This window comes from Eulemur rufifrons, chromosome 7 (assembly GCF_041146395.1).
Source record: "Eulemur rufifrons isolate Redbay chromosome 7, OSU_ERuf_1, whole genome shotgun sequence".
Taxonomy (NCBI): Eukaryota; Metazoa; Chordata; class Mammalia; order Primates; family Lemuridae; genus Eulemur; species Eulemur rufifrons.
Genome location: NC_090989.1, coordinates 71,813,399 through 71,832,962, shown reverse-complemented (window position 1 = coordinate 71,832,962; position 19,564 = coordinate 71,813,399). Strand labels below are relative to the sequence as shown.

At 43.5% G+C, this 19,564-nt stretch overlaps 1 protein-coding gene across 1 annotated transcript in view; it reads right to left on the bottom strand.

The window, feature by feature from the left end:
* MB21D2 (Mab-21 domain containing 2) overlaps nucleotides 1-19,321 on the bottom strand; it is a 109,832-nt gene extending 90,511 nt beyond the window's left edge. The window contains exon 1 of the mRNA XM_069472775.1: nucleotides 19,089-19,321. Coding sequence (XP_069328876.1) covers nucleotides 19,089-19,299 — 211 coding nt within the window. The 5' untranslated portion in view covers nucleotides 19,300-19,321. The remainder of the gene's footprint in view (nucleotides 1-19,088) is intronic.
* Nucleotides 19,322-19,564: the final 243 nt, after the last annotated feature.

Here is a 19,564-nt window from a genome sequence, read left to right as displayed (position 1 = left end):
ACTTACGGAGTCTTTAAAACCACAGACTCGAAAGGGAAGCCCAATTTCCTTATTTTATACATAGGGAAACTAAGGACTACAGAGGGGAAGTGACTTGCTGAAGATGACAGACACAGGAAGTGACAGAAGAAGGTTGCAAATGCCCTGTGATTTGATGGGAAAACATTGCATTTCCTGAAACACCAGGGAAACGTCCTTAACACTTAGCACTGATGAGTTGGGCTTCACTACCCATTGCTCAGGGTCCAGCCCAGGCATTTCCCTCACACCCAAGCACCACTCTCTCCCCACCCCAAAGCTTGTTTTCTTCTCCTATTTAAAGAGCCACCTTCTTCTTTTGGTGCTATGCCCTACCCAGGGTCTTCTCTCTCCACTTGGCTTTGGAATAGAGCATGGTCTTCCCCACCTTTCTGCCCAATGCTCACTCTGGCTTCCGCTGAGGATGAGCACAAAGGCTATTTTCACCTTGGAGGTCCTTACCTTTCATCTCAACAGAGAGGCAGCAGGTAATTGGAGCCACAAACCCGAGAATATTTAAAAGCTGCCAGAATCTTACAAACATTTTGCCCATGGTCCATAATGTACAGCCTAATCTTTTTCTGAGAAAGCAATTAGAGCTTCCACTAGTCCGCCCCTCCACCGTCCTCCATTCTTTGAGAAGCCGTCTTCTCCTTCCCACCCAGCTCCCCCTTTCTCCATCTCCCTCCTGAGCAACAGGAACAGGCACCCTAACTAGCGGTACACCCGTTTCACAGGGCAGCTATCCCTCAGGGAAAGACTTCATCACAACACAAAAAGGTAAGATCAATAAGAAAGCTAAACACTCCCAAGCTCTTCTCAGTCTCTCTAAAAAGATTCTTTTGGTATCCAACTCATCATCAACTCCTTGTTCACCAACCCTGTCAGCAAGTCCTACAGAAAAGGAAACAAAGGCGGGCTGGGGGGGCAGGGAGAGGCTGCTGAGGAATCTCTCCACAGCTCCCTCTTCTCAAGGGCCCTGGAGGAGCAGAAGTCTCAATACCTTTACTTACACTCCAGTGCTCACCTTCTTCATTTCAACAGCAGGTGCCCAACCTACACCACCACCTAAATCCTCAAGAGGATTAGTGTAATCTTAAATTCCACATGCAGACTCTTGAGTGGGAGTTTCACACTCTCCCATGCCCAAACATATATCCCAACCATCTCCAAGACAGGTCTCTCCTGAATTATCTCCCTCTCTTCTATTATAAGGAAAAGTTACTAGCATAAGCATCAGATTTAAAACCTCAACTTTATTTCAGTTACTATAATTCAGCCAAGCAAGAGGTTTTCAATCCATGCAGCCAATCCCTGTGGAATGGCAGAGCCCCTGTTCCTCTCCTGAAGGTCCCTTGAGCTTGGGTTACAGAGCGATTGGAATAAGCAATGGGTTGGCCAATCCTACACATTTTTTGAAATGTCCAAGAAACCATTTTAAAGAAAAAAAAGATTTCATTTAGTTTCTTGGAAAATTTAGCTTTTGTTTATTTACAAGACATTTAAAAAAATCACTAGGAGCTTCATTCTGCCCACTCAAACTGTTGAGCCAAACTCGTTGCATAAACAATCATGGTGTAAATCATGCCAGACCTCTATTCAGACAACTTTATGCTACTGCTCTGTTCAGGGGCTGGCACACTAATTCTATGTGGGGAGGAGAGAAAAAATAGATTTTTAGCAAAAACATGGAAGGGAAGGGCAGTTTTATGTACTGTGTTGCTCATTTAACACGTTATACATGCACTAAGTTAATCCTAAAAGCAATCCTATAAAGTTGGCATTTCCTTCAAAATCGTTAAAAACTAAAACAGGCTATAAAACTAAAAGATGACACACATCCTTTTAACACTGTTTTATTGACAAGGAAACTAACACTCCAAAAGGACAGTTTGCCGAGTTCACACAGCTATCCCACTGGAGACGCAGGTCTGCCTCGCTCCAGAGTCCATTCTTTCTTCCCACTACAACACCCAGCTTCCCTCCTGTTTATTTTCCTTTTTTGTGGCATTGATGCCTACCCTCCCTTACAGATCCAGAAGGACAAAACCACTGGTATTGTTCATCTCAAACAACGAAAACTTAACACAGAACCTCAAATTATACCTACAAGAATATTGCCGCTGGAAACGAAATCTTCCATACTGGCCCCATATCCCATCAGCAGTTCACGGATATTAGCAACACCACAGCAACAATCATAAATGCTTAGTAACTGAGTATCTCAATAGGCAATAATCCAGCTATAACTCTTTGACATCCGGAGAAAAGTCCCAACTTTAGGATGTCCTGTGTGTCACTGCGGGAGCTTGCTCATGGCTGTGGGACCCTTAGCAGGAGCAGAGGACAGGGCACAAAAGGCCTAGAGCCGCCTCCAGACACGATTGGAGTAAGAAATGGTAGCACATAGAAAGTGAGGGAAAATCAATAGCTCCCTTCCCGTTATTTCTAAAATGAACCATCAAGATGCAACAACAAGTAAATTCCTCCATGAGAGAAAGAGGAAAGACAAGAAAAGAGGAGATAGAGGAATTATTAACAAACAAGTTCTGTTATAGTAAACAATTTTCCCTCAGTAGACCAAATGGCTCTGCGGGATCCAGGAGGTATTTATTATAATGCGGTAACAGATGACAAAACTAGGCTCAGAGAGGTTGCATAGTTTGTTCAAGCTAGTCAGTAACAGTGGGAAGACAAGGACCCGGGTTTCCTGACTCCTGGCCAGGGCTCTTTCTGCTCACAAGCCTCTGTGGAGATTGATAGGCTTCACTAACATGGGAGTTAAGCCATGAAGTTTTGAGTTCACATTCTACCAGTAACCAGTGAGCACTGTGAGTTCACATTCTACCAGTAACCAGCGAGCACTGTGAGTTCACATTCTACCAGTAACCAGCGAGCACTGTGAGTTCACATTCTACCAGTAACCAGCGAGCACTGTGAGTTCATATTCTACCAGTAACTTACTATACAACAGACACCAGCAAGCACTGTGACAACCTGAAGTGGCACTTCTAAAGGACACAGCTTTGTTCAGTACCGGGTGATTATGGCCATACAGGAAATAAGGCCTAGTTCTAATTTTTCAAGAAAAGTTGGAAATTTTATTTCATGAAAAAAGTCTCCCAGCTTTTAAAAGTCTCCAAACTTTTCAAAATATCCTGCGAGTCAATCCAACACATACATAGGGAAAACTGAGCCCACGAGCAACCAGTTCTAAATCTGATGTATGTGAAATAAAAGGCCAATAGAAACAGCTGGTTCCTGAGTGAGGGACCACAGTGGCATGGAGTTATTGTTGCTATAAATCCATATGCCCACTAAGCATTCTCTCTCATGCACATATACTACTATTTTTCCATATATGTAGATGCTATTAAGATAAAATTCAAAGTAATTTACATGGTTAACTAAATTCACAGTAGCATTCTATAACTACCCATTTTTCCCCAATAAACTGATAGCAAAAATATAATCACTACCATTTGAACCCTCATAATTGTTTTAATTGGAAAAAAAAGATTTTCATATTTAGAAAAAGTTGGGAATAATTGGAATAAGTAATTTCTAAAGATTCCATTTTTATAATTTCATGATTATATGCTATGAAGGGGTAGGAGACCAGGGAAGGAAGATTAGTCCCCAAAACATGCCAAGGTATATACTTAAAACTCAGCATACACGGACATCTCAGCACCTCTTCATGAAGTGTACCACCCAAGTACACAAGTTCAATAATGATGGCAAAATAGCCAACAAACCAGCAATATTTATTGAACCACTCCCAAATATTTATTGAACTGATTTTCAGATAAGTTAAAAAAGACAAACAATAACAAATGCACAAAAGGCCATCACTGAGCTTCTATGGCAGTAAGAAACATCAGATATTAATAACAAATAATTACAAATCCAAAACTGATCAGTTCTACTCACAAACCTGTGAAGCTAGAAGGCCCCCTGAGGAGAATCTGACCTGTTCTGGGGTAGCCTGAAAGGTATCCTCATGAAGTGATGATCTGACTGAACTGAGATCTCATGGATCAGGAAGAGTTAATGAGGTGTGTGTAGGTGTGGTGAGATGGGGCATTCCAGCAAAGGCCTTGGTGGACAGGTGGGGAGGGCTGGGTGGGAGATTGTGGTATATTCAAAGAACTGAAAGGCCAGTGAAATGAGAGTAAGAGCCTCTGAGATTTGAGGACAAGGTTGAGGAGGCCATAGGAGACAGAGCATTGAGGCCTTCTAGTCATGTTCAGAATGTCGTCTGTGTTTTTACCTCAACATACAGCACAGTGTCAGTACTTCAGACAGTGCCCATCTCATAGCAGGTGTACAAGAAATATATGGTAAAACTAAAGTGGTTGCAGGAGATGAAGCTAGTGACAGGGGCAGGAGCTGGGTCTCCGAGGGCCTTGTAAAATAGACAAAGGAGTTTGAACTTTATATGAGGAATGGTGGGCTGCCCCTGAAGGGTTTAGGCATACTTAAAAGATGACTTGGCATGGAAAACAGATTGAAACGATGCAGGACTGGAAGCAGAAAACCCAGTGAAGAGATTATTGCAACAATCCAAGAAACAGATGGTAGTGGCCTGGCCTAGCATGGTGGAATGGAGAGAAGAAAACAGAGTCCAAAGAAGAAAGCAGAACTTATAGGACTCAGTTCCTTTTCAGATTTAGGGTGGTGAGTAGCCCAGAATGGCTGCCAAGTTCTTGTCTCCAGCACCTTGGTGAATGATAAGGTGTCTGACTGAGGAGCAGGTTTAGAGCACAAAGTCACTTTGAACATTCAACTTAGGTTACCTTTGGGTCATCCAAGTGGAATTGCCAAAGAGGCAGTCAAGAGGTCTGAGATGAGACCGAGGCTTGGGAAACTGCAGCACAGAGATAGAAATGGCACTTTAAGATAGATCAGAGAAAGTGCTGAGTTGGACAAAGGGATACAATCCATCCTTTACATGGAGATGGAGAGAATGGGGAAAACCAAGAATATGTTGCCATGGAAGCCAAGGGAGGGAAGAGTTTAGAGGAGAGATTGGTCAGCAGTGTTAAGCTAGAGAAAGAATGCCAAGTCATAATTCCATGTTCTGGTTGGTTTGTTCGTTTGGCAGGTTGCTTTTCCTTCACGGTATTGATCATAATCTGTAAAGCTTTTGTCCCCGTTGTCCATCTCCTCCTAAGACTGTATAAACAACATAAAGGTTTGTTCCCCCACTGTATTACTACAGCCCAGTAGAAGACGTGTCACGCAAAGGGTCTCCAAGGTCTCTGTTGAAGAAATGTGTGAAGAAGAAATACAGGAATGCTTTAGAAAGGAATCAGCATTGCAGGAGAAATTGCAGATGGAAAGAGCAGCAATAAAACCCAGGAGAAAGGGCTGAGATGTCAGAGAGGATGGAGTAGGCTTGGTTGGTCTTGGATGACACAGAGATAGTCAGTAGATCATTTCCCATTAATCCCCTTTCCCAAGAACCAGAGAGTAAAAATTGCTCTTCCATGAGTTTCTGCATTGCCCAGATGGATTCATTACTGTAGGATGTTTCCATTCCTACTAAAATGTTATTGCCAGAAAACCATGAGTAAATAGGCTGGGAATGAGGATTTCGATTCCAATCTTCTACATCACGAGCACCAGGATCTCAGGAAGCTATTTCATCCAAATGACCGATTTTGTAGCGTAACGTCAATTGCTCCAGTGCTTTAAGACAAATCAATTCACAAACATCTGCCCTTAGAAAGCAAAGAAACTGGATGGGGGTTATTTACATTAATAAATAATCAGTCACTCTAAGTCACTGTAAGAGTGACTTTACAGCACTAAAGAAACAGATGCCTTAGTTTACATAAAACCCAATTCAATTTATAAATTTTGGTTTCAAAGTAAACCTCTTAAAAATACATTTGAAGATTCGCTCCCCATTATCCCCACAATGATAGACTACATTAACTATGTCCTAATTAAATGTTCTAAATCTGGAATGAAACCCACTGGGGGGTGGGGGAAACCTGCATCTTCATAAGACTGCCCTAATTTACTTAGCATCAAGGGCCCAGTTGACCTTTACACACTCTTAAATCAATCAATTAGCAGGGACACACCTTCTTACTTTCAAAATGAGGAGGCTGTGGTGGATAGCAGGAGATTTCATACAAAGGACTTTTCAATAAATAAAAACCACAAGCATCAAAAGAATGTTTGTCCTGAGGGCTGCCAAGGAAGGCCAAACGATAGAATAAAGAGACAGGAGACCAGGAGCCAGAACCATATTAGCAACTGGCTCCCAGGACAGCAAAACCACTATCTTTCCCACTCTGCCCTCTATCCCCTCACTTCCATTCTCTCCCTCAGTGTTTGGCACCACCTCACGTTTGTACGCCAGCAACTACACAGAACCCGGCATGGGCAGCTTTGGGAAGGTGCAAGGAGGGAAGGAGCCGGACTGTGTAGGTTTGAATCCAGCCTATAGCACTAGCTTAAGCAAGAGATTTCACAGCTTTAGTTCTGTATCTGTAAAGTGGGGATGGTAACAGTAGCCTCCTGATAGGACTGTTGTGAGGATTAAATGCGTTAATAATTATAAAGCGCTTGGAACAATGCCTGGCAAATAGAAGAGAAGAGTTTCCCAATTTCAGCATTATCATTACCACCATTGCTGTTTGACCTTGAGCCAGTCACTGTTCACTGTGGGGTTAAGTTTCCCCATCAGTAAAATGATGGGGTTGGATGATCTGATCTCAGGAAGATCCTCACTGGCTTGACTCCTCCATAATTCTTTGAATCCTATTTACAACTCTCTAATCCTCCTAAGGCTCTGAGCTCTAAGACCAGCAACAGGAAGTGAAGGTTACGCTGGTTCTCCCTCAGGTCCCAGAGGTGTACCAGCCCTGGAGCTTCGACTCCTCCCAGAGTCCAGGGTCCAGCCTACAAGCCTTCCTTATTATGGATACTAACTGTTCAGAGATCAAAATATCCATCGTGCTACTCAAAGCTGTGCAAAAAGCACAAGCATAAGAAAAGGACACACACACTTCAGAGGGAAGAAACCAGAGAGAGAGACAAGGTACAATCAAAAGACCAAAGCAAACATGACAGACCAAAAATACACTCTGCCCATGAGAGTATTTATTCAGCGTCCTTCCTCTAATAGCAATTAAGAGAACTTCAAACTACAAGGTGGCTTTGTAGCAGGGAAAATTTTCCCTACCTTGAGGCATACCCTCTCAAAGTGACTTCCCCTCCTCTTCAAAGCCAGTAGTCTTCCCTGGGGAGCAGAGGCTATGGGAGTCCAGTGTCTCAGGAGCAAACACCTTTCTCTGAAAGCAGTTACTTACCCAACGTTCACTTAACCACCATTCTGCCCGAAAGTAAAATGAGTGTTCAGGACGACCAGGCCCCCTTCCCTTCTGCCCTCAGTGTCCACGTCTGTCAAATGGAGGATGAAGGAAGGAAGTCAAGCCACCTAATTTTCAAGTTTCCTAGCAGCATTAAAGTTGTAGGAATCTGCTGTCTGTCATGATTTCCAATTTGCACGGGAAAGGGGTTTTTAAAAATTTTTTAAATGAGGTTCAAAAAGAAAAAATGTCATCGTTATTTGCCATTTTCTGCCTAAAGGTAGACTTCTTGGGTTCAAATCCCAGTTCTACTAGTAGCTCTGACTTTGGGCAAATTACTTAATCTCTCTGTGCCTCAGATTTCCCCCAGCAAAATAGGGATAATAGTACCTTCCTCATAGTGTTGTTGTTAGGATTGATCTAGTTAATATATATAAAGCATAAAGTACTTAGAACTATGCCTGGAACAGAGTAAACATTATTTTTGGTGTGGTTATCATTATTTACAAAGTTACATGGTTTTTCTATTCAAAGAGAAAATTTATTTGGAAGACAGCATGCAAGGACATATATTCACACAGAGCAGGCAGGCAGAAAATCTGGGTTCTAGTCATGACTGCCCCAAACTAGCTGTATGCTTGTTGATAAAGTACTACCCCCCTCTCTGGGCCTCAGTTTGCAGAGCAAACAAAATAAGAATTTTCCTGAAAGTGTGCAGTTCAGAAGTGATATACTGACAGCCAGTGTTCGGTTCAACCACAGATTTAAACCCTTTGATTTTTTTTTTGAAAATTGACTTCATTCTCAATATTTAAAAATCTGGAGATTTTTCATAAAAATTCAAAATATCCAAAGTTCTATCAGCCCTGGACTCTCAGCAGTGGTTCTTAAATTGCAGTCCCTCAACCAGCAGCAGCTGCATCACCTGGAAACTTATTAGAAATGCAAATTCTCATGCTCTATCCCAGACCTACAGAATCGGACGTGAGAGCTGGCCATCTGTGTCTTAACAAGCAGGAGACTGATACACACTGAAGTTCAAGAACCACTGCAGCAGAGGAACAACTGGAAAGTGGTAAAGAGCAGTGGGCCCTATTAGACAAGAGAGGCGGGAAGTGATCTCTGTTCACCACTGTACGCCCTATTCCCTGTGGTCTCTGACTGACACTGAGGACTGGTCTGCATTTACCAGGCCACCCAGGCACTCAGCTACCGGATCATCCAGTCCCCGGGAAGGCCTCAGGCTCACCAGCTGCCATCGAGATGGACCACCTCTTCTTACAACAGGGTAATGAGCCCCCAGGTGCCGTATGCCAGTAGGATTGTGTTCTTCCAAATCAGAACTGTATGAAAAGCAGGCTGCGCACACCAAGGGCACAGTCGAAAGAACAAACTGTTGAGTTTCCTTTATTAATCACAACACAATCCGCACAAGCAGCTGCTATTAAGAACAGCTGCAGCTGCTAAAAGGGTGATCTCGAAGCAGCCTAGAAAAGTGCTTACAGTTGAATACCCATAACAGGCACAGGCACGTGCAGACTTGCAGTCTATTGGCTTGGTTCTTCCTCCTAATCCTTAGTGCTTCTCTCTGGACCAGAAATCAGCCTCTTTCCATTCCTTGGCACAGGGTGGGATGGGATAGGTGAGAAGGTGGTTTTTGTTTGTTTGTTTAGAATTAGTATACAATAGAGAATTGGGGTGAGCTTCAAAGGACTTGAGTTTGATCCCATTTCAGTCATTTAGTGGCCTTGAGTGAGTTACTTAACTTCTCTTGATTATGGTTTCTTCCTATTTTAAAATAGATACAATAATAATATCTACTTCATAGGGTTGCAGTGAGGAGTAAATCAAATGATTATATGTATTAAAGTATTTTGTAAACTATGGAGGACTAGATAAAAATAAAGGCTTATTATCGTCGTCCTATGAAGGCTGCAGTTTGACCCATAAATCATCAAATGTAGGACTCATTGTTTCTAGTTTACCGCTATCAAAGGTGAAATCAGAGAATCACATAGCCACAAAGGGCCTTTTGAGGATCCGTAATCCAACTTTTCTCCCTTCCTCCCACCCCACCGCCCATCCCTGAAAGCTATTAACACGAGCTTAGCCAGAGGGTGGTCCCACCTGGAAAACCACAAACAGGAAGCTCACTACATGCCAAGGCAGGCAGCCCATTCCATCATATGCCTAATCTGAACATAGACCATTCTTGTAGAGGCCAAATCAGACTTGCCGTAATTTAAGCAGTCTTAAAAGCTCCTTTCAAGTTTACCCTCCTATCCCCATAGCCTTTACACATACTGGTCTGTCTACCTGGAATATGCTTTTATCCAATCTTCAGGTGGTTGGTTCCTCCTTCTCCTTCTATTAATATTTCAAATGAGTCTGCTTCAGAGAAGCCTTCTCAACCATTCTTCACTCCATCCTACCTAGGTACACACCAGCACAATACTCTGTGCTTCTTGTGTTTTCACAGTGCACATCCCTGTTTATTTGTATGTTTACCCTTGTTAAATCCTCCAGAGAAGACAAGCTCCATGGAAGTAGTAATCTTGTTTCTCTTTTTCACCACTCTGTGTACTCACATGGTAATTGCACCATAGTAATTACACTGCCAGGAGGTAGGCATGCCAACATATGTTGAATGAATTTATGAATTAATGAATGAATGCTTAACACCATGCTGTGCACATGGTAGGCATTTAAGTACTATTAATAGTTGGAAGAAACAAAAACCTAAACCAGCCTTATACCAACTCCCACTACTGACTTGACACAACTCACAAATATTAATAGTAATCAAGTCTTCTTGTGTTGTGGGAAAAAATAAAGAAACAAATTGAACAATGGTTCCCTATGCCAGCTTTATTCAGGGCAGCACTGTCCCCAGTTATCTCTTTATCTGGAGCAGAGGGAATTCATGAAAAGGCACTGAAGTGGATAAAAAACAGATACAGCTGGAGACACGGCCTCACAAAATGGCACAATTATGACCTTAAAGAGATCACTCAGCCAGCAAGTTCCTACCCAGGCCCATCGTAAACATGGTCATGGGCCCTAAGAACCAGCTGGGCAAGGCCTTATAAATCAGACCTGGAAAATGCATGTCTATAGGGCTTGTAACTAACCTACCCATTCCACTCTCAGTCAGACTCACCCACTGTATACCCTCAGCTCTGGAGGGGAGCAGAGAGACCCAGAGGGGAATGAACCTGCCACCCTTGCCTTGTCTAAGATGACAAAATCCATGCATTGCAGGGTAGAAAAGTCAGTAAGCTCTTTGCAGGCGGTGTGCTCAACAGCTAGGTTGAGTCTTATGCTATAACTTAGGCTGTTACTTCAAACTAAGTCACATCACCTCCCAGAGTCTCAGCACCCACATCTGGAAAGGGAGGTTAATAGTTCCTACACAGCCTTTCCCAAAGCCTCACCTAAGGATAATACCATCCCAGATGTGAATATGTATTGTGATCTACAAAGCACTGTGCAAAGTAAATGATTATTACTGATGGTGAATAATAGTAGTTTATAACAACAATGAATTGCTACAATTTGGATCCCAGAGTAAGTATCTGAACACTTGGAGGATGACTGATAAGCATATCAAATACCTTAATGGGAAAGATAAAAGACAACTTGTGCCTGTTCTACATTCTGTACAACCCTGAGTATGGGCATGCCTAAGGCTCAGGAGCACCCTAAGATGCCTGTGCAAGGAAAAGTCAAGGTCCACAGGAAAGGAAACATTCCCATGGGCTGTGAGTCATCATTTGCTGCTCTCGGTCAACAAGCTACAGCAATCATGTTGGACGTGTCTTAAATTGTCCTGGGATAAGTCTTAAGGAATACAGAAATGCAGAAAAAATTCCCCTACAACCTTCTGCCCCAAAAGGAGATAAGATCAAGATTTTCACTCCAAAAAAGATGATATAGCATAGCGTATGAGAAGAAAAAAATCATAAGGAGAGAATGTCAGAAAAGTGCTCATTTCTTAAATAGAGGCTGCAATAAGAAGCTTCACAGGGAAAAGCTCTCTTTAAAGAGTGACTCAAGTCACTTCACACTTAGTGAGCACCTATTATGTCCATGAGCCCACTGGGTGCTGAAAAGATAAATAAGCCAAGGATTCTTTACAGCATGGGAAAGAACGTGCTAAGGGCCATAAAAGAGGACCAGGTATTAGGAAAACACAGAAGAAAGGTAATTTTTTTTTCTCCTTGGAGAGACATAGGAAGTTTTCATGCATCTCAAGAGGAATTTGAGCTGGGAGAGGAAAATAAAGCAGAGATAAGGTGTCCGAAGGCCATCTGTAGAAGCTGAAACCCTTAACTGTTTCTGTGACATGGAGCCTTTTGACAGGCTGGAGAAGCCTAGGTACCCCTGCAAAAAAACAGCATATTTAAATGATATGGTAACATCACACAGGATTTCAAAGAAAATCAGTACTAAAATACAAAATGCATTATAAAATTACATTTGTTACAGAGTAACATACATGGCTATCATTAATAATACATTAAATAAAATCTAGCAGCAAGTCTAATATCCACAATTTTTTGAGATATCTGCAATAACTGCAATGTGAAATGAAAATATCTATGATTTCTATTGGCAACAAAAACATAGGTACTGCTAATACTACTATGGCGTTCTACCTACATTTATAATGGAAGGAAATGCTGTATTTCAGTTAGGGTTCATAAAAATAAAGATGTCATTTTTTTCCCCTTCAAGTTCACAGACTCCATGTTAATTGTTTCCATGGACACAGGTTAGGAAATCCTGATAGAGAAAAGAGCCTAAGCAAAAGACAAAAGTGAGAAATATGGGATGTGTTATGGGACCATGTACGACATGCAAAGAGACAGCTAGGGGGTTGCACCGAAAGGCAGGTAAAACCCTCAGGAGTCATCGATGTGAGGGTTCATCACCCCCAACTATTAAATCACAGAATGTGCTCTAAGTTCCAAAATGATAGTTTATTTTGAAATAAAAGGAAATGAATGAAAGAAGCTAGAAGAATATCATTCCACAGGTTTCAAATTATAGCCCCTCTTTTAAACTGTGGTAGATGACAGCATACTAATAAGTTTACTAAAAAAAACACTTATCTATCCCATATGGTCCCTGTTATGTAACTGTACGTGTAAGTATGTATGGTTATAAGCATGTGGATAAACGTAGATGTCTAGAAAAAGTGCACATCAAAATATTAATAGTGATTAAAATTTGCGAGTGATTTTACTCTTTGCTTTGCATTTTCCCTCATTGGAAAATGGGCAAAAAGAGGCTCAAAATAGGTTAGCAGACATAGGGTAACACATGTACCACACAGTACAAAACAGAGCTGGTACCAGAACTCAGAAATTTCCTTCTTTTGGACAATACAAAAGCTTTCAGATTCAGAACTGAATGCTTCTGAATACATAAAGCACATATAATTATTGACCCCAACTTACATGTTCAGAAACTGAGGCTTAAAGTCTAAGTGACTTATCTAAAAGTCACACAGCAAATAACTGGAGAAGCCAGAGGTAGAATCTGGGTCCCCTGGCCGTCCTGGGCACAGAATGTTGTCATTGTTAAAAGCAAGAGCTTTGCATCATCCTGACCTTAGTCAAGTCTCAGCTATGCCACTTACTTGCTGGTAAACTTGGACAAATTCCCCAGTTTTTCCAAACCTAGGGTTCTTTGCCTCAAAGTGTTATGTGTGATGATTAAATGATACAATGAGGTAAAGCCCTTTTACAACCTCTGACAGAGTAAACACCCTGATCTCAATCTCTTATCTTTCCTCTTTTTCTCATGGAGGAATTTACTTGTTGTTGCATCTTGATGGTTCATTTTAGAAATAACGAGAAGGGAGCTATTGATTTTCCCTCACTTTCTATGTGCTACCATTTCTTACTCCAGTCGTGTCTGGAGGCAGCTCTAGGCCTTTTGTCCCCTGTCCTCCCTGCCTCCGTCCCAGGTAGAAGGACTCCAGTATTACCTTCTAGGAGCCAGTGGACATATCTGCTCAGCAGGCTCAGCAGCTTGGTTCTAGTCTCAAGTCAACTAGAATCATGCCCATTGGCTTGGGAGCAGCACTGCTGGACAGAGAACACACAGCATCAGGCCTAACACAGGACAGGATGTGGAAGTGCTGAGCAGCCAGTTTGGGGATCTCTAGAGATTCCGATTCAATGGATCTGAAATGGACCCAGAGACTCTGAATTGTTAAAAAGCTTCCCATAAGAGTCAAAAGGGCTAACATTCAATGACAGTTCTCAATGTTTGACAAGAGGGAATTTAACATTTCTGTGAGTTCAAAAGAGGCTCACCAATTGTGAGCAATGCCTTATCCAATGGGTGGCACAGTGAGGAATGCTGGGAAGATGTGGGATTGTCAACAGTTCTAGGGCTCTTCTGTCAAGAATGAAGGGCAACAACTGCCCGGAACCATAGAGGGAGAATTGAAATCAATGCAAACTAGCATAAAAACAAATGTTTAGAGGGATCCCCCTGCCCTAGATATATAACATTTTCACAGCTGGAACAAACTTCAGAGATTATCTTGTCCACTATGCAGATACTGCACATAAGTAGCTACAACTCTAAGGAACTTACCAAGCACTTGGAGGCCCACAAAACAACAATTCACAATGAATTCCCACAATAAATATTGCTCAGTGAATTTCTTAAAAGGAAAGTGGCACACACTGCAAAGAGAGGACTTCATAATGGCCTACTCTGGAGATATAGAAAGTCCCAAGGCCAGGCGAGGTGGCTCACACCTGTAATCCGAGCACTTTGGAAGGCTGAGGCAGAAGGATTGCTTGAGCCTAGGAGTCCGAGACCAGTGTGGACAACATAGCAAGACCCCATCTATACAAAAAATTTTAAAAATTAGCCAGGCGCACTGTGTACCTGTAGTCTCATCTACTTGGGTGGCTAAGGCAGGAGGATCATTTGAGCCCAGGAGTTCCAGGCTGCAGTGAGATATGATCAGGCCACTGCGCTCTAGCATGGGTGATAGAGTAAGACCTGCCTCAAAAAGAGAAAAGAAAAAAGTTAAAAAAAAAAAAAATGAAAGTACCTAAAAATATGGTAGATCCAGAAACAGAAGTACCACACCACAAGTTTAAAACTTAGAAGAAGCCATGTGGGTATTTATTGGCCTGGGGGCAGATAATAGCCAGCAAACTATTTTCCTAGAGTTGGTGGGCAAAAGAAAACAGGGAGCGGTCCTCAAAGACCCTTATAAATTTCCCAAAATTTTTGCTCACCATTTTGTCCTCAGAAGCCTGCATGCTGCTTGGCAAACACTGTTACATTTATTTAAGTATTTGTTGAATGCCTGAAAGAAAGAGTGAAAGAAAGAGGAAGAGACAGAGACAGGCAAATGAAAAGAAATTATCCCTCCTACAGACTAAGCAGTAGTATTTTCTAGGAAGTGGGACCTTTTAGCTATCTGATCCAAAAGTAATGGAAACTGATTGCTAGTACAGTGAAAGGAACATGAACTTTTTAGTCAGAAATACTTGGGTTCAAACTCAAGCTTGGCATAAGTATATGATCTCTTTGAGACTCAGTGTTTCATATTTTAAAAAGGGTAATCCCACCTACTTCACCTCCAAAATAGGCATGATGATACTTCTCCTTACAACGTTGTGGAAACATTACATGAGCTATAGATTCATGCAAAGTAGTTAGCACCATGGTCAGCACATAGTATGAGCTGAACAAATGGCAATGCATGGTGGAATTAATCATGCCCCCTACAGCCAAAGCCAATATCCTCCTAAGCTGCCCCAAATGTACTCCATAGTTCTTTCTGATGTCAAGTTGCAGAAATAATTCCAGTTTAAGTTCACTAGATTTTCTAATAAAGTACATTTTTTTAAATAAACCATAAAATCATGTATACACTCCTTTTCAGTTAGCTAAGTAATTTCGCATTCAGACGTTAATTCTGAAATGATGCATTATTGTCATCCATGCTTAATAGATGAAATAACTAACACCACACAGCCAGCAAGAGGCAGACTGGGACTGGCAATACAAAGTTTAACATTTCGTTATAATGACCATGATCTTCTCAATCAAAAATTCTAACACGTGATATTAGTATGGAATAAAATATTGAATTCAGACTGATACAGAAATCAAATGCTACTTGTATTATGCTAATATTTAGCTGGAATCAGAAACAAAATCCTGAAAGAAGAAGTAATTTTTTTAAAATCAAAGCCCCTCCTCTGGATTTCATGCATCCATTCCTAATAGTCTCAAGTAGGAGATGAGGAACATGTTTTAGAGTAAGACTGACTTGAGTTTTAGTAACATCTCGACCATTTTTTAGCCATATCAAGTTTCTTAACCCCTGTAAATTCCAACATCCTCGCCTATGTAATGGGAAAGCAATACCTACTCAAAAGGCTAAGTTTTTGGCCCTGAGAAGGTGATTAGTATATGATTAACTACTCTAATAATCATGCCATGGTACCGACCACTTGGTCTGTAGGTTAGGTGACTGCTTGTCTCCTCTTCCAGCATCTGCGTACCCCCTGTTCTGCATCTGTTCAATTGGGACACAACCAGTCTTCATCCAACCTCACCAGGGAATGAAGATAACAAAAGAGCTGGCAGAGACATTATGCAAATACCAAATATTATTAAAACATTAATGAACTCTGGCAATTTCCCTGAATTTTGATAAATGGTGTTTATTATGCACTGCCAGCCTCTCACATAATTTGGGCTCTCAAATATTAACTAGATAATAACAGCAATCATTCTCCTAAAAGACCAAGGTATAGAGAAATAAGGAGTGAATCTAGATGACTCCAGCTAACACCTGTCTCCAAAGCATCAGAATCTCTGTGCAAAGAACAGCAGTACAGATCACAAAGATCACAATAACCACCAGCAGGCTCAGATCACCCCCACAGCCTGTGCAGAATCCTGCTTTGATAGGACAGTGAGGTGTCTTGGTGCTGACAGTTCATTGATTATGACAACTGTCTGCCACCCTTCTGCTCTTCTGTGTAAAATTGCCTCCAAACTAGACAAAATGAAAAGGGTCTGGGAAGCTGGAGGGGCTTCAGTCCAGACTAATAATCTTATACAGAAGGAGAGCGGCATGCCCCCACCCTCCACCAACCAACTGCCTGAAAGCAGAGGCAGCACCATTACCTTAACTCCATTAAAGAGGCTTGTACCCAATTCCTTGGCACTTCATTCCGTGTGAGAGGATAATGTTTTTAAGCTGCCGACAATCCTCAGGTACAGCTCAGACGCAGAACAAAGCCAAGAACACCCGCCCCCTACAACTCCCAGAAATGAGGGCCTGGTGTCACCCAAGTGACACCCTAACAAGCTGGGGGTCATTTAGACACCTCGTTCCCATATTCCTTAAAGAACCAAGGCTGTGGCAAGTGAAACAAAGTGTACAAAAAGAGATCTTGTTTCTTAAAAAGCCAAGCAAAAATCTGCTTTAGAAAAAGTAAAACCACACGGGGACCCTTGCTGTCGCCAAACCTTCACTCATCTACAGCAGCCAGCACCTCATGAAAGGGAAGCGAGGAAGGCACAAATGAATGCAGCACCACACACAGGCAAGCTCATTTCACCATCTGCCTTCTGGTGTCCAGAGGGGCAAGAGGCTTCAATGACACTCTCCTGAATTTTCTATCCTGCAGGTGGAAATACCAAATTCCCAGGGGGCAAGAAAGACTTCTCTTGCAAGGTCAACTGGATAAAAAGAAATAGAAGCAAATCCGGTTTACCTGTTAACACCATGCCACCCATGCCATTAAACACATGTGTAAATTAAGCACCCTAGAATAATTTTCCCTTTTATATTTAGATAAAGGCTTTGCTAATTCAGTGTATCAGCTGTGGGGTTAGCATAAATGTTCCTAATGAGCCAGGCACCTAAACTTACCGCTCCCCATACTCTCCCATTTTCTAACCCTGACTGGTTGTGACCCAGTCCAGTCTTTCTCTGGTGAATGACCTAGGGCAAGAACCAACAGCACTGATGTGGGGGCTGTAATAACACAATGGCACACTTCCATTATTTATGCCAAAGAGAAGGACTACGATTAAGCAACATAAATAACTGCCCCAGCTTTCTATGTGTGGCCCCACCTTTCTGACAATTACTGTGGTGGTTTTCAGATCTAGAAGCTTTGTAAACTTTGTAGATTTTAAGCTTCCCTCTGAAAGCTCACTTCCCACTAGGTTACATATTAAAAAAAAAAACATTTAATTCATCTAAATAGTTGAATGATCAAATATCTCAACAAAGAGTTTTTCAACCCAATACACAATCTAGGATACACTTGGAGAGTGTGGAACAAAAGGTTAAAGCCAGCCAAGATTTTTAACATGCTTCATCCAACTTCCTAAAGCATTAATACTACCGGCGGACACACGTTCAATCTGTATCATCCCCCACTTGGTGAGGGGTTGGGGGAAGAAACTCTAGAGGGAAGAAGGTATCCCAGGACAGAACCAGCAGCGGATAGCCGGCTGAAATACAAAATACAAGTAGACTGCAGGAGGAAGGCAAAACCTGTGTCTTCTTCTGGCCAAAAGACCTTTTCCAATCAGATTTTTCAATACCTGGAAAATTGGCTAAAGATGTATCTGTAGAGCGCACACAGAGACACGCGTTAGAGCAGCGCTACACCCGAGTACCAGTTCTGCGGAATGTTAACGACGGGCCACGCACTGCATGACAGCCAGGGTTCCACTGGTGGAGCCATAAGCTACATCCGATGCTCCCATCAGCGGACACTCATACTACATCTCAGTGGCAAAAATCCCGACGGCAAGACACCTGGGAAGAGGTGGGCTCGGTCTCTCGGGCCCAGCTCAAATTACTTTCCTCTTTCAGAACTCATAGGTGAGAGGCTGGGATGTGGGAGTGGGCGGCATATTTCTAACCCCGGACTTCTGGCTTGGGAACTCTGGCCGCTTCTCTCGGCCAGCGCTAAGACTATACACAAAGAGGAGAGGGCAGACGCTCCTTAGCAGCCAGAGCTGGGTGCCCGGTCATTTCCGAGCTGGGAATTAGGAATTTCTAGCTCAGCAAGAACCCCAGGGAAGCTCCGGAAATGCTTCCGATCGCTTCAAAGGGAAGTCAATTTGCAAACCAAAGTTGCAGGAACTCCGGGCGCCCAGACTACTTCAGCGGGTTACAACGGAACACCCAACAAGTTTGGCCACCGGGGGCTTGGCATGACAGCGCCGCGCCGCCAGACGAGAGAAGCAACTTGTCGCTCGGGCCCGGAGCCAGAGCCCCGAGCTCTCTCCGCACACAAGACCCGGCGCTGGGAAAGCTCAGGTCTGAGCCTCCGGGAGCCGCGTCCTTTAATTGAAAGGCGCCTGCGGGTCTCACCTGGACGGCGCCGCTTCCAGGGGCTTCCCCCAACAGTGAAACGTTGCACCACGAACAGCTCACCTGCCGACCCGCCCCCGGCGGCTGAGAAATTAACAAAAGAACAAGCGAACTGGGGGAAAGGGAGACCCGGCGCAAAGTATAGTAAGGAGGGGAGGGCAGGCAGCCGGCTTGCGACGGAGAGAGAAGGCAAGAGGCGGAACAGAGAGATCGCTTATAACCCAAGCACCCGGCTCTGGAAAGGAAACCGAGAAGGAAAGAGCTCGAAAAGGAGGAATGGGTTCTGTACTCCGCTTCCCATCTCTCTCTCTCACACACGCACACACACCTCCCCCTTCTCTCCTTCTTACCCAGCATGGAAAAGATGAAATCCTTGGCTGTGTGGATCTCCAGCGCTCTCTGGTCGTCGTATTCCCGCTGGTCGTGCTTCGTAAATTCTTGGATGAGTTTGTTCAATTCCTCCACCCGGGCTCCCGACCTGAAATCCAGCTCCGGGAACGTAGGCTTGTTGTTACAGCCCAGGGAGGCTGCCTTGCTGGCGGTGGGAGCCGCCATCTTCATGCAAAACGCGCCGAGTAGCAGCTCCGCGGCAGCGGCGGCACCCACCCCCGCCCCCCACCCCGCCCCCCGGGGCCTCCTCCCCTCGCCGGCTCCCGGGCTGTGGCCCCGGCCCGTGGGCGGGCTGGCGGGCGCTCCCCGGCTCCGTGCGCTCCGGGCTCCGGGAGGAGCTGGACTGCAGCGAGGGTGCGTGTGTGGCCCCGACACCCTTTTCTCTGGCCCCACGCCCGTCCCGATGCTGTGCGTCCCTGCTCTCCCCTGGCCCTCG